Source organism: Chenopodium album, chromosome 14 (genome assembly GCF_948465745.1).
Source record: "Chenopodium album chromosome 14, dcCheAlbu1.1, whole genome shotgun sequence".
In the NCBI taxonomy this organism is placed as follows: domain Eukaryota; kingdom Viridiplantae; phylum Streptophyta; class Magnoliopsida; order Caryophyllales; family Amaranthaceae; genus Chenopodium; species Chenopodium album.
Window position 1 is genome coordinate 36,174,922 of NC_137847.1, and position 15,441 is coordinate 36,190,362.

At 35.1% G+C, this 15,441-nt stretch overlaps 1 protein-coding gene and 1 long non-coding RNA gene across 3 annotated transcripts; both read left to right on the forward strand.

Annotated features, from left to right (window-relative positions):
- Positions 1 to 228: 228 nt before the first annotated feature.
- On the forward strand, positions 229 to 12,579 carry LOC145579185 (uncharacterized). 2 transcript variants are annotated; one of them, XM_081636436.1, is made up of 11 exons: positions 229 to 480; positions 789 to 965; positions 1,215 to 1,273; positions 3,836 to 3,901; positions 4,451 to 4,558; positions 6,844 to 6,910; positions 7,200 to 7,284; positions 7,499 to 7,659; positions 10,220 to 10,321; positions 10,682 to 10,904; positions 12,009 to 12,579. In XM_081636436.1, exons 1-11 carry the CDS (start codon positions 442 to 444, stop codon positions 12,140 to 12,142), a joined length of 1,221 nt encoding a protein of 406 aa, XP_081492562.1. In that variant the 5' UTR covers positions 229 to 441; the 3' UTR covers positions 12,143 to 12,579. The 2 variants fall into 2 exon arrangements, with proteins under 2 accessions (XP_081492562.1, XP_081492563.1); XM_081636437.1 differs by having other exon boundaries at positions 230 to 480; positions 816 to 965.
- Positions 12,580 to 14,293: 1,714 nt separating this feature from the next.
- LOC145579186 (uncharacterized) lies at positions 14,294 to 15,120 on the forward strand. Its single transcript, XR_014099083.1, has 2 exons — positions 14,294 to 14,689; positions 14,832 to 15,120. It is a non-coding gene; the product is annotated as an uncharacterized LOC145579186 (long non-coding RNA).
- Positions 15,121 to 15,441: the final 321 nt, after the last annotated feature.

Here is a 15,441-nt window from a genome sequence, read left to right on the forward strand (position 1 = left end):
TAAAACAATGACATGTAACCTTCAAAAAATAGGTTACCAACGGGTAATGTCATGTGTAAAATTAACATTTCCTAAAGGTTATATTATTATAAAATAATTGAAAGATTGTATTATTAAAAAAAAAATGGGCCAAATATTATATTATTTTCAGCAATTTTTCCTTCCAAATAAAAAAATAAAGTAAGTATTTAAAAACGAAATGAGTAATATATCTTCCCCAAACAGCCCAACCAACACAAAAATAATCAGAAAATCACAATTCACGTGGTACTTATATTTTTTGTGGCCTGCACAATAATACTGAGATTAGTAGTACTAATGCAGTGTTAGTGGTCGATAATTCCAGAGTTTGAATCTGCTTAGTAGAACACCTTAAAGGAGAAAGCAGAGAGCTGTACTCCATCTTCGCCAATTCTCTCTTTCTGTGTCTTCAGCTTTGCAATGTCTGACGAACCCTTTCTCACTCGTTGGAGTTTTCAGGTGAATTCCTACTTTAATTTCATTTCTGTAATTTTAATTTTATCTGGGTTTAATTTCTCAACAATTGCTTTGATTTTGACTTTTTTTTTTTAATTGATTTTGGTATGAAACTTTGATGTTAGTGAAAATGTGGGATTTTAATATGATGTTTGTATTTGTAATTGTTATGATCATCATCAATTGTTTGTTGTGTGATTCTTGAAAAAAATGGCAAAGTTTGACTAATGTAGTTGCCTTGGATATTGGTTGTTTGTTTGGTTGGTTGGTTGGTGCTTGAATTTTTGGGAATTTGGGGTTTTTTTCAGTAGGATTTTAAGTTTTTTTATGATGCGAAGTTTGGAAGGAAGAGAGAGCCGAAGCCGGAGGAGGAGGATGCTGCAATGGCTACTCAGAGCAACGGGAATACGGCAGCGAATGAAGGGGCTACGACTCAGAATGGTGGAAGAAAGCGTGAGCTCGCCGTCTACGAGCAGTATAGGAATGAGGTCATATTCTTGTTTGAAATTATGTACATTGTATTAGTATCTATAATTTGTTTTTGTTAATGTTTGGTGTTTACATTGATTGGTAAGGTTGGTATGTATAACAATTTCAAGAGCCACGGTTATACATTGATTGATATCGTCACAAAATGAGTATAATCATAATTTTGATTTTATTGAGTATAATTATCCTTAACAATTTGTGGTTTTTATTAGATGTTTGATATGGTTAATTTTGTTACATTTTGATAGGCTAGTAATGGGACACCCTCAAATGGAGTTTCGGCAAATGGTGCTCAGGATAATACTGTGTAAGATTTTCTGCTTACTTGTTTGGTTTAAACTCTATATTTCGTCTTAGATGTACCAGAAGATTAGGCAAAATTATTACGAAGTATGAATTAAGGGTTCTTGTTAACTTCTAAGAGTTTGAACAATGCCCTTGTTGCTTAGAGGATGAAGTACTGGTTGGCATTGCTAACAGCGTCTCATACCACATCATAGTGCTGGAAATTGTGCTAATTCATTGCCCAAGTACTACACAGTTACACATCTATCTACTTTAGTGTTGTAACTGTTCATGTAGTGATGCTTTGACATATATTCGGATGGTTCCTTTTAGACCATCTCTAATGGTGAGACTAAACTTTGAGTATTGAAATGCAAAATGAGTTGTTTTTTACCTCCAATGGTGATACCTAACCCATTTCTCAATTTAGCAACTCATGTGAAGTCTAATTTCTCAATGATAAGGCTCTCTAAAGTATATTAATGTCACTTTCAATTTATGGCCCACCAAATTCATTTTAAAAGTTTTCTTTAAAAAAAATAAATAAAACTTAAATAAATTACAAAATATATTATAATATTGATAAAGGACCCACACTTTTTGTCAAATGAGACTCAAAGTTGAATATCTAAATTTAGGGGCTGTTTTGTTGGGGGTAATAATCAAAAGGAAAGGGAATGTAAAGGCTCCATTCCCTTTGTTGTTGTTTGTTTGTCACATTTTGTCATTCCTTTTACCCATTTTTATTTTTGAGCTTACCCAATTTTATTTCATAGTGATTCCCCACCCCCTCTAGACTTTTCCATTCCCTTTCCATGGCCATCACCTTCACTCTCTCTCCTCAACCCTAGAAAACCAAAACCATCGGCAGCAACCACTAAAGGCCACCAGTGGCAACCACTAAAGACCATCGGCGGCAACCACTAAAGACCACCGGTGATGAAGCCTCCGGCAGCAGGAACTCTGATTAGCCTCCCTCCGACCACTTCCCATAAGAACCACTCCACGGAAGGAACCACGAATCGCCGCCCCTCTCTCCCCGAAAAGCGCTCCCTAAAAACGTCCACCCACCCGCAAAAAACCCTAGAAACCCCTTCCCCTCCTTGTAAAATCGCCTTCCTCTCCTTCTAAAACCGTTGGTCAGCGGTTTTACAAGGAGGAGAAAGGGTTTCTAGGGTTTTTCGTGGGTGGGTGAATGTTTTTAGGGGAAGGGGAGCGCTTTTCGAGGAGAGAGGATCAGCGGCGAAGGGTGGGCGATGTGCGGCGAGGGCCGACGAGTGAGGCTGGGTGGTGGTGGGGTGGCTTGGAAAAGGTTTCAAAGTGAAGAAAATAGGTGGTTCTATGGTGGTGGTGTGGTGGTTTGACCGGTGGTTTGTTTCCTCCTGTTTTTTGTAAAACAAAGAACATTATACTTGGAATGGTTTTTCTTTCCATTCTCTTTCTTTCCCTTTATTCATTCCATTCCGTTTACCCCGTGCAAACCAAGCGGCCCCTTAGCAACTTTCTTTTGGAGTTGCTAAGTTTAGATACCAACTTATTGGTATCCTTTGCAAAAAATACTCTCTCTCTTAAAAGAATTCACTCAAGTCTCACCATTAGAGATGGTGTTATCAGTTATATAATTGTAGCAAATTATTTTCGGCAAGATATTCGTCATATCTAACTTCTCTAAATTTAAACTATAATTTAATAAAGATGTAAGTAAACATGTAAAGAACTAAAAATTCAGAAGAAGATGCATGAACAAAATTTGGAGCCAAACTTGATTAAGTTAGTCACATTTAACAAACGTTGTTACTATGCTTATGTGATTAAAGAAATAGGTAATTCTTTGTTATTCGCTCATGGATTCCTCATGACTTGAGTTAGGGATCATTTACTTGCATTATTGAATTCGAAACTACTTGTGCACTCTTACGATGGTAGAGATTGTTCTTTAGTCTCAAGTTGGGTATCACTTTGTGGTCGCGGGTTTAAAGATTTAAGAGAAACAATGTGTGTATTGCTCCCTTTTGTTGATGCAAACTATGCCAAGAATATTGTACTTGTTTGTTAAACTAGTTCGTTAATTACTTACGTATGCCCTTTAATAAAAAGAATATACAGAATTAATTAGCAAACCACATTACGAATTTTTCTTATTGCCCAATTTTATTCCCATGTCTCAAATGTTCTCAGTTTGAAGCTACATCTGTCCTTATCTGAGGTTTAAAATTATGTATGCCCTTCAACAAAAAGAATATACGTACCTAATTAACAAACTACTTAAATTTAATTTTTATTTTGAGTTCCCTGTGGCACAGAATACCCAGTTTTAATTTTTCATCTCAAAATTTCTCATCTAAAAGCTACTGTTATTATATGAGGTTTCTTTCGGCTTTTTTTGTTGATCCATTTTCAACCCATATGTGTTACATGAATTTAATAGTCTGAATACTTTAAAGTTAAAACAATCACCTCCTTTCAACTCGTGTTTTATTAGTGTGTTATATCTATTGACATCCAGAAATGTAATTGCACTTTATTGATTTCAGATTAAATTCTTGCTCAATGTGCTTTCCTTTTTCTTTTTCTTGCTTCCCAGGCAGAAGCCCATGCTTCCTCCATTTGAAGATGCAGAAACACGCAACCTAGCAGAAAGTCTATGCAGGTGGCATTCTATTTTCAGTTTATAAACTTAAATGCTCTTTCATTTTTGTTTTATTTTGAATTTTATATTTATATTCAAATTTTTTCTTTCAAAGAATCTGGAGTGTTCATATAATTAACTTGACTTTAGTATCGTAATAATGAGAAATTTGATATTGTGACACTTTTCTGTCTCATATATAATGGAAGCAGTATGTATAACAGCTAAAAATAAAAAATGTGTTTAGCTTTATGTCTTTAAAAAAAAAAAAATTGTTTATCTACCATTTCACCGATTGACACGATAGCATCATGAACACAATTAATGAAGTCATTCATTGAAATTAAACTTCTAAAAACTCTAACAAGTATCAAATTCAAATGACTGTATAATTTATTTTTAGTAAGGTAGTAATTGACCAAGTCACTTGCACAAAAGGCTATAAGTGACAAGTTTTCTTGTAAAAAAGACTTTGTAAGTTTTCCTACAAGTACTTGCACAAAAGGCTATTTGTATTACTATGGGTCAAAGGTCATGAATTCATGATGTGATTGTTGTGCTTGTGTGCAGGGACATTATTCGTGGGAGCCAAGATGTCAACTGGGAGAGTATAAAAGGTCTTGAGACTGCTAAACGTCTTCTTAAAGAAGCAGTTGTCATGCCTATCAAATATCCTAAGTAAGTCTTGAATAACACATATGGCTTAAGAGAAGTCTAAACCTTTAAATTAATTGCATATGTATTAGTTGTGATATTATATCTTTCAATGCTGCCTAGAATTATTGATAGGCGAATGGATGCTCTGGATTATTTTTAGCTATAATAAGATAAACTATATGTTTGATCTCCACTCTGATCATGGAAATAACTGGTACTTTTGACATTTATCATTGGTAGCCATTTTTTTATCCGATTATTGAACTTCTAAGATTTATCAAACATGGCATTAATGATGGTTTGTGGTTATAATTCCATTCATTCTAAACTTTTTTTTTTTTTTTTAATTTTTTAAAAACAATTCTAACTCATTTTAAACCAAGGCTAACATTTTGATCATTTTAAAAAAGATAAGAAATAATACCAATTATTTTTCCCCTCACTTTTCCTTCTCATCCTCCTTATCTTCTCTCTCTCTCAACAATGACTCTGCAACTCTTCCCAACTGTTTTAATAGAAAACCCAGCTTTCAAGAACATAAATGACGGCAAAACTATCCAGATGAAAGCAAACTGAGCTACCTTCCTAAGACATATACTGGTCCTACAATAGGAGCTAAAGTGCAAGTCTAGCACCATCCATTACAAGGACACATAAGAAGAGTCCATAAGTAAGTAGCTCCTTCATATCCTAGACTAGAGCGCAACTCAGGGCCACAATATAAGCTCCACGGTGTTGCAAGAACACTCTCTTAGGGTTTGCATTTGTACCAGTAGTATAACCTAGTGTAATACTCTGTCACTCATCATTTGGCAGGTGCCAAGCAAATTCTAGGTCACCTGTCTCAAGAACCTTTTCATAATTAATAATGCCTGTTCAATGTGTATTGTAGTCCTTAAGGATCACAACTTTCATTAGTTATGACAATTAATTGGTGGCTTATAGTTTCCTTCGCTGTTATCAGCCACAATAATATGCTTCCTTTGCCAAAGTAATGAATTCTCGGTCCACCATTACAACTTCTGATGCAAAATGGCCAAACAAGAAAGCTATGGTCTATGCATGAAGACGTATATTAACCGTGTTCAATACAATCAAATAAATTTCTGGAATGTTTGGAGCATTTATTGAGACTATTGGTAAAGCTTGACAAATTCAGAGATATTATAGATGATGATGCATGTAAGCTGTTTGAGGACATGCCTCAGAAATTTACTTTTGCTTAAAATGCGTTAGATTTTATTTTTTTATTTGCTTTGTCATAGTTTAAGGAGAAAGAATTTGGGTTTTCGGTTTGTGGTGATGGTGTCTTGGTGGTGAGCAGGCAGAAAGGAGAGAGAAGAGGATTGCGACTGATGGTGGGTGGAAGAATTAATGGAGGAGAGAGCAAATGAAGGTTTGTAAATGGTGGAAAAGTTGAGTTTTGAAGATAGAGGTGGGGATGAGGAGAAGAATATCACAAATTCTTTCTGAAAAAAACATGAGAATAAAATAATTCTCACTCACATCCCTTATAAAAGCTATGGCTTAATTTCCTCTATTTAAAACTGAAAATTGAAAAATACACCAGTACAAATTAACTAAATTTAATTAAATTGTCCATTGTTTTGCATAAAAAATTGTGCCATTCAAACTGGTGTGACTAATTTGCGAGTACGGGACAAAGGGAGTATCGTTTTGGTTCTTTTGCACTTAAAATGTTGCAAAACTATAGTCCACTGATTTTCTTTGTAATTTAGCTGAATCATTGGATTATATGCTATTAATAATTGTAATTGTTGAATGTTAAGATTAGTGTATAGTTGCTACCTGCCTCCATTATTATCTAATGGTATTATTTATACTAGTCTATGTGGTAAAATATGGCTTTTATATGTCACTCTGTGAATTTGATGGATGCATTTCAAAATAATTCCACTTTTTTGCTGCCTAATGCAAATATACCCATTATTTCTATTTACAAACGTCACACTTTACCATAACTGTTATCAAATTAGAATATGTACCCTTATGATCCTGGCCATTATCTTCAAGTTAATTGTTGCCATGTAGAAACTTGTGTATGGATTAAAGAATATAAAGATGAAGTCTCTAAATGCAATTTTCCTACTGATAACTTGTAGTCCATGAATATCAAATTGACTCTCTTTTGTAGCATTAGAAAGAAAATGTTGGTAGTACATAGTTCTACAATTATTATTCAAATAACCTAATTAATACTAATGGAGCTGGACCTCTCTTGTTAGATGATTTGCTGTTTCTGATTCATATTTCACATATACTGATTTTTGTTGGCTTGTTTCAAGGTATTTCACTGGACTGTTATCTCCATGGAAGGGCATACTTCTGTTTGGTCCCCCAGGAACAGGAAAAGTAAGAAAAATTTCTCTGACTGGGGTTTCTCAGTCTGCTTGATTATATTATGTGCTTTTGACCCCTCAGTAGTTTGTAGTTCTCATGTTGCTATTTGGGAATTAACGTTAAATGCATGGTGCTCAGCTAAGTAATTGCCCTTGTGGTTTTTGAATGATTTGCAACCTCATAATTTATTTTCTTTTATTGATCATTTTTTTTGTTTCCTTTCCTTGAAGCAACTCTATTGGCATACTTTTTTTCAGTTTTCCCTCTCTTCTATGTCTGATTCACCTTTCGATGTGGGCAGACTATGCTGGCAAAGGCTGTCGCTACAGAGTGCAATACCACATTTTTCAATATTTCAGCGTCATCTGTTGTTAGCAAATGGAGGGGTATGTGAGAGAACGCTTCTTGGTTTATGAGACATTTATGTTTTTCCTATTAAACTAATTGAACTGGAGGCAAATTCTAGCTGGATAATCTAAAACCTGTGCGTATGCAAATGACATAATATGATAATAGAGTCTATGTTTCCAGCTTATCATGCATCATGAAGCATCCACTATAAAATTGAGTTTGTGGTTTGACATTTTTGTATTGACACAGGTGACTCAGAGAAATTGGTGAAAGTACTTTTTGAGCTTGCCAGACATCATGCACCATCTACTGTTTTCATAGATGAGATTGATTCAGTTATTAGTCATCGTGGTGAAGCACGTAGTGAGCATGAAGCTAGTAGGCGTTTGAAAACTGAGCTCCTCATACAGGTGATGTTTGTATGCAAAACTGTTTTGGTTCTGTTATTTCACTCGTAATATGACATGTCAATTTCATCAGCCAAGCCATATATACACCCGGGTGCACGGTGCACCCAAGGTACTTTTTGCTTTTGATGATTAAATTATAGGATGGTCATTGTTCATTTAGTCATCACATATCAAATGAGCAAAAGATAACCTTGGTGCATCTTGCACCCGTGTCTTCTCTCTTCTTTTCTTCTGCTTGAACGCCTTCATCTCATAAATGGGGTTGGCACCCGTGTGTATATGAAAAATTTTATCACACTTTTTGATGATGCTAACAACAATTTTTTTTGTCCATGCACGTTCTACCTCTGATTGTAACTTATAACTCTCCTCTTGTGTTTTTTTTTATTACCTAATATAACCACATCATCAGTACCAATGGCGGTTCAAGTATGGGTTCAGTGGGTTCAGCTGAACCCATACTGGATCCAAAAAAAATCGGATGTTTTTTATTAATGGAAAAAAAACAAGGGTTAAAATCATAGACAATGCAGGTATTATCATTATGCGCTCAGTTGGTCTAGTGGTCAAGGCCTCACATTTTTAGAAAGAAACAGGTCATGGGTTCGAAACCCGGGGAGGCAGCAGGACCTTATTTCTTTTATTTTTTTTATTTTTTATTTCCATTTTTATATTAACTTTATCCCCACAAATCCTCTTTAATATAGAGTAAGTCAATTAAAAAAAAAAAAAAAAAAGGTTACTTATTTTTCTCTCTCATCTAAGGAGGTTTGATTATTAATTTTAAAGTTGTAAAATTGTTGTGATATTGTTGATTGAAGTTATTAATTTATTGATTAAAGTAGTCAACTTGTTGATTTAAGTTGTGAAATTGTTGATTGGAGTTGTAATATTGTTAATAGGTATTGGTTAAATGATGTGAAATAGTAAATGTTAATGTGAATATATTTTGTCTTTTTTTACTGTTAGGAGATGAAAGGTTTAGAGTATTTTTGAAAATATTGTTTGTCAAAATCATAAAATCCATTTACTTATTCCTCCCAAAATTCAATTCTGATTAATGAACCGAACCGCCTTAAAATTAAATAAACCTACAAACTCGATTTGTCAGTTCAAAATTTTACTTTGAATTATGATACTAGATATATATCATTGTATGCGTTTGGAGATTCCGAATCCATAACAACAAATTCCTGGAACCGCCACTAATCAGTACATGCTAGGCATGCTAGTTAAGTTTGCATGGCTTCAGCTCTATAAGCCAGCTCATCGAGCTACTTGCATTCTATTTGTTGTTAACGCCAACAGAATAAAGTCTACAACATTATTGTTATCACATAGAATAAAGTCTAAATCAAAATAAATTAAGATCATTTTTTTTGAAAAAGAGATAATTAGGCCTCGTTTATTTATTATAATGTACTGCAGTACCCATCAACTTTTAATAAATTGATGTACTCATGTTTGGCTCAGAACTTTTGGTTGAAATTTTTTCTTTCGAGTTTTATGGTTAAGTCTTTTATTGGATTTTCAATCCCCCAAAGCCCAAACCCTTTTTCTTTTTGGTTTGCTTCTATTTTTCAGAATTTTCTCTAGTCTTTGTCTACTCAAACCAGATGTACAGCAAAAATCTTTTTCCAATGTATCTCCCACTGTTTACCTCGGGCAGAGTTCCTATAACAAATGATAAATTAAAGGTGAGGAAGGAACAATTTCTTAGCTATTTCATCCAACTTGTTTTCCTTATTGATGTCTTACCTTCTCATCACTCTCATTATCTTGGAACCATTTTCTCTACTCCAACGGAGCCATTTCATCATAAGCGCAATTTAAGATTGTCATGGAGAAGGAATTTTGGATGAAGTATTTAGTGGTCGAAGATTCTGACAAATTGCAGGGGAGAGAGGGTAAAAAATAAAGAGGAGAAACAATGGAGAGATATGAGAGGTGAATGAACACTTTTGTTTGTGGGGAGGGGGGATTATCTGGAGCAGCATGACGATATTGGATGACTGAGTAAACTTTGGAAACTGTTCAATTTGCAAGCAGATAAGCATATTCTGTGAAACTCTTGCTGCCAAATGGTATAAGTCTACAAACTTTTAAGGAAGTCATTTTGTGCTCAAAGAACTAGGCCATAGGATATGGAATATAACATGTATAAGAAAGGCCTCAATCAATCAAAGCCTTAATCCCATAAGAAAGGCCTAATAAGAAAATCACCAAGCCCATATTGTATTGTGTGTGTGGGATTATCTTTCTTGTCACAAATGGTCAATATGGCCCCTTGCTTCTTTTAGATTTAGTGTCCACATAAGCCCTGTGAACATTGAAGGAGATTTCTTTTAATGATATGTTACGTGAAAAATGATTGTGTCTGTTCTCTATGATTCTTGACAACTTCCTTCCGCTGCAATTTTGCTTTGCAATAATTAATGTGGACTACAGTAAGTTCTTTCCGTATAAAACATGATGTGGAATATGCTATATATAGGCAATGTTTAATGTTGTCTTATACGAAAGCAGATCTCTTATTTCATTTTTACTCTACCTATGGCAGATGGATGGCTTGAGCAAAAGTAACGAATTAGTTTTTGTCTTGGCTGCAACAAATCTTCCTTGGGAACTGGATGCAGCTATGCTACGGCGACTTGAGAAGAGAGTATCCTCTGTTGATTTGAATGTAGTTAATTTGTTGTTTCAGCAACTTTAATTTGTCATGAATGATTCTAACATTGGTTTTTGGAGCTGGCTTTCTGAATAGTACACAGTACAAGTCAAATGTAATTAAAAAATACTTAGTAGTTCTCTGTAGTTGCGAATTTGGCTGTCTAAAATTGATGATCTGCCGGTGGAAATAGGGATCTTCACACACTAGTAGATAGGATGTTTGGCACTTGTGCCTTTTTTCATATAACTTTACATTTTGTCTTTTATTTTTTTACATACAAGAGGCTAAATTGCAAAATGCCATAACAATACCAGAGTTATTACTAAGCTTGCCTTGACAAGAGTGAAAAAGATACTGGTACCCCTTCCTGACCCGGGAGCACGAAGAGGTATGTTTGAGGAACTACTGCCATCAACACCTAATGATGATCAAGTTCCATATGATGTAATGGTGGAAAAAACTGAAGGATACTCAGGATCAGACATAAGATTGGTGTGCAAAGAGGCTGCCATGCAGCCACTTAGGCGATTGGTGACAGTCCTTGAACAGAAGACAGAAGTCATCCCTGAGGATGGTATGTAACTTTCCATACCTTTGGTCTTGTTGCTCTGTTGCTTTTCAAAACAACTTCTGTTTCCATTTTGATCCTTACAATTATTTATTGTACATATATTAAGAAATTAGCGGTGCGAGTGTTGATGTGGTGAGTGGGTGTAAGAGAAAGAAGGTTTGAGGTGGAGAGTATAAAATTGGGTCGGAGTAAGAAAAAGGAGGTTAAAGTAAGAGTATAAAGAAATGGGTGGGTGTAAAAAAAAAAGGTGGATAAAGTAAGAGAGAAAGCGTGGAAAAAAAGTAAATATTGTGGCATAAGAGGAGTAAGGTAGTAAAAGGGGTTTTTTCAAATATGGAATAAAGTGAAAGGAACTTTATAAACAAACCAAACTGGAAAGTGTTAAGATTATTCGGAAACAGGGGTGACATTTGTGAAAGCGCTGTTGTGTGACCACAATTTGTAGAGAGCAATTGGATTTGACGTAGAAGTAAAATAGGTTAGTGAACAGAATTGGTTTTTCCCTTTATCTCCATGGGAGATAATTGGAAGGTAAAGGGAAGGAGAGTGAGTTCGTTGTATCAGATCTGAGAAGATTGTCAGAATAGATATTCTTTCAATGATAGGGCCAAACTGATATTTTTACTGTAAGCATGCCGGAAGCTTTAATAAGGGGCTTGGAGGAGGCATGATGACTCATAACCTTGTATAAGATCTTATGTATAAGAAGTAGTATCCTCCCTCTCCCAAATAAAATGCCTGTTTCTTGTGGGAAAGCAAATTCTATGACTTCTCACCTAATGCCTAAAATATTGCATTTTCCAATTTGTAGAGGCAACTGGTTGGTCAGAATTAATTTCAACCATGTTTACTTTATCACATTCTCCAATTTGTGTAGGCAATTGGATCACGGTAACTTGATGTAGTGGAAGAAAACCTTTGTATAGTTTTGATGAACTTATTGCTACTATCTTTTGAAGTCCCAAATTTGACATAGAGTGGAAAATTTTGTCCATGACACTTACCATGCTCTAAATTTTGTCTATGACACTTACCATGCTCTAAATTTTGTCCATGACACTAATCATGCTCTATGTACTCATTGATCTCCAATGCTTTTTCATGTAGAATTGCCTCCAGTTGGACCAATTGAACTCAAAGATATTGAACTGGCCTTGAAGAACACCCGACCATCAGCTCATCTTCATGCACACCGTTATGAGAAGTTTAACGAAGATTATGGGAGTCACATAATCCAATAAGAGCTACAACTCAAATGATCAATGTGTTGCACATTTGATCACAGTTGCATTTCACTAGGGGCGAGTGCAGTTTGTATTTATGGCAGGTTGACTCAATTTCGTTGATGAATTGGAGTTCCCACCAAATTGGTCACAAGTTTGTGAATTGGGTTGACAATTCATTCCTTATTGTAGTTTTTGGTCCAAGATAAAAGGCCGAAGGGTCAATAAATTGTATTCTTGAACTCCTAAAAAATCATCAATTTTATTCATGAAAATTTCTAAATTGTTTAGTGCTTATTTTTTCTAAATTGGAATATTAAATTTTTTTTGTTTGGCAAGCAGTTGAAATTGAACTTTGTAATTTTGAGGTAAATGTTACTAGTAGGAGACAACTGCTACAGGAAATCTCTTTTCTGTTACTCATTGAGGAGTAAATTTGATTGGAATTACACTGAGCCAAAGATCCATTTTTTTTTTTTCATTACATTATGTAAGATTTATCATTTATTATATGTTATACATCCCATTTCTAATTAGATAAATTCCGTGTTTAATGAGAAAGACCCTGTTCACTTCACCTTATATTTGCTGAACTGTAATTATTTTTACCGGACTGAACTTATTTTTTTTGAACTTAAATTATTTTTACTGAACTGAAATTAATTTTGTTGAACTTAAATTATTTTTGATGGACTAAAATTATTTTTATTGATTTTCTATTGTATTTTTTCTTTATAAAAACTGAATTTTACTGAACTGAACTTATTTTTACTGAACGTTTGCGCCAGTCACCTTCTTCTAGGCTTTGCTGGATGACACTTGGGAACTAGGGGTGAGCATGAGACGGATACCCGCACCGTTAGTACTAACGGTTCGGGTACCCGATAATCAAAATCCCTAAAAGTGACATCAATAATCCGAACCGATAAGTTTGGGTACCCGGACTTCGAGTACCCGGATTTTCGGATCGGTTATCGGGTACCCGATGATATATCCAATAATAATAATTAAACTTAATTATGTAGTTAATATGATATAATTTACCACTAATTAACCACAATATCATATGATTTTGACCAAATTATTAATAATATTACTAATCATTGATATTAAAAAGTAATTATAAAGTAAAGTAAGAGTTTAGATTTAAAAAAAATAGATTTAAGTAGGAAAAAAGCAAAAAAAATGCTTATCGGAATTGATCGGGTAACCGTTAATTTTAAAATAATACCCAATAACCATATCCGATAACAAATTATCGAAACGGGTACCCGAACCATTATGGTTATCAGATCGGGTACCCTAATTTTCAGAATGGTTACAGATCGATTTTTCGGGTTTTTGGTTTTTTGGGTAGTTTTGCTCAGCCCTATTGGGAACCTCCTCCCAGGAGGGGATCGATGATCGGCCACAACTGAAATTATTTTTATTTAATATTATTTTTTTAAAGTAGAATTGAACAGAGCCTAAATAAGCGAAAACCTTTTAGGGAGGTTAGGTGAAAAATTAACAAGTGATTATAATATTCCTTACAGAAAACGAAAAATTGTTGGGAATAGTAACCTTTCCTTAATAAGTCACTAGTAATTTGTCCTGTTTGGTAAAAGTTAGGTTATGTTTATCTAGTTTAAAGGCTACCACACAGTTTGTATTATTCCTGTAAATTTTTTATTATCTTAATTACCCTAACTTGAACACCCACTCGATCTACCACCACTCTCTCCTCAACGCCTTCCCTTGACCCCTTCCCTCCTCCCACCAAACACCCACCACCCCTGCACCTACTCTTTCCATATTTTGAATTCAATATGAAAGTAGGTTACGTTTTTTTTTTTTTTTTTTTTTTTGACATATGCTTAATAATCAAAGATAAGGATTACAGACGATGGAATAAGTTCTCTATGCTACTTAGAAGAGCTTTACTAGCTCCAAGATTACATAGAGTACAAATATAACATAAGTACAACTTTGTCACTAAACACTAGCAGAATAAAGTAAATGGGAAGCCCTAAATGGCAAGCGATTATTGAATTCCGCTTCCAAAAAAAAAAAAAAAAAACATGAAACAAGCAAATGGCAAGCGGTTTTGGCTGACCCGCTTGCAAAATTGTAATTGGCAAGCGGTTTGAACCTTGAACCGCTTGCCATTTGTTAAAAAAACCCTAAAAAATGAAAAGCCCATCTATTTCTCACTCTCTCTCTCTCTCCTCCCCGGCCTCCACGCTCTCTCTCCTCCCCTTTCCCCTCATTTCTCACGCTCTCTCTCCTCCCCTACATTCTCAGTTTCACAAGCCTCACTTCCCTCTCCTCTCTCCCCTCCATTCTCACGTCCTCTTTCCTTTCTCCATCTCCTTCTCTTTCTTCTCTCATCTCCTTCTCTTTCACCTCTCATCTCCATTCTCACGACCTGACGACCCCACAACAACCCACCGACCACCGAGCAACCCACAACAACCCACCGACGCGACAACCACCAACAACAACCGAGCAACCCACCGACGTGACTCTCATCTCCTTCTCTTCCATCTCTCATCTCCATTTTTGAACGATTAGCTTATTTTTTGAGTAAATTTTATTTATTTCAAATTACAATTCTGCTTCAATTTCAATTTTATTTATTTCAAATTTCAATTCTGCTTCAATTTAGTAATTTTTTGAGCTTTCTTTTAATTTTTTTTTAATGTTTCGGGTGTGGTGTTTGTTTCAGATTGCGGTGGTGGCGTCAATTCTGGAGGTTCAAGCCCCAAATGGCTGATGATGTGATGCGTGGGGGTTTTTTTTTCAGTTTTTTTTTATGCTGCTTTGTTTTGTTGGTATTGCAAGATTGCCGCTGCAATTGCTGATTATTGCGGTGGTGGTTGGATTGGTAGGTGCGGCAGGTGTGGTGTGGGTTGGAGAATGGTTGATTTTATTGGTATTAATTTTTTTTTTTAATATTTTTTGACGAAAATGTAATATTACAACAATTAATTAATGAAAATATTAATGTTTTTACATATGTTTTGTTTGTGTATCAGTTTAAGTGAAAAAAACCAAAAAAATTTATTTTTTTATTTTTTATAGCCATAATGGGCAGCGGTTTGGCGCCAAAACCGCTGCCCAAAACCGCTTGCCATTTAAAAGGCCAATGGCAAGCCCCCTAAGCGCATGCGGTTCAAAACCGGTTGTCATTAGGGGGTTTGAACCGCTTGCCATTTAGTATTTTCTACTAGCGAGAAAACGTCGGCTTGAACACCCAAGTTGCCTTCGAACATGCTATAGGAGATACCCAAATTTTCCTGTGTTGTCTTTGGATCCCCATTTATGTTGATGTTGGG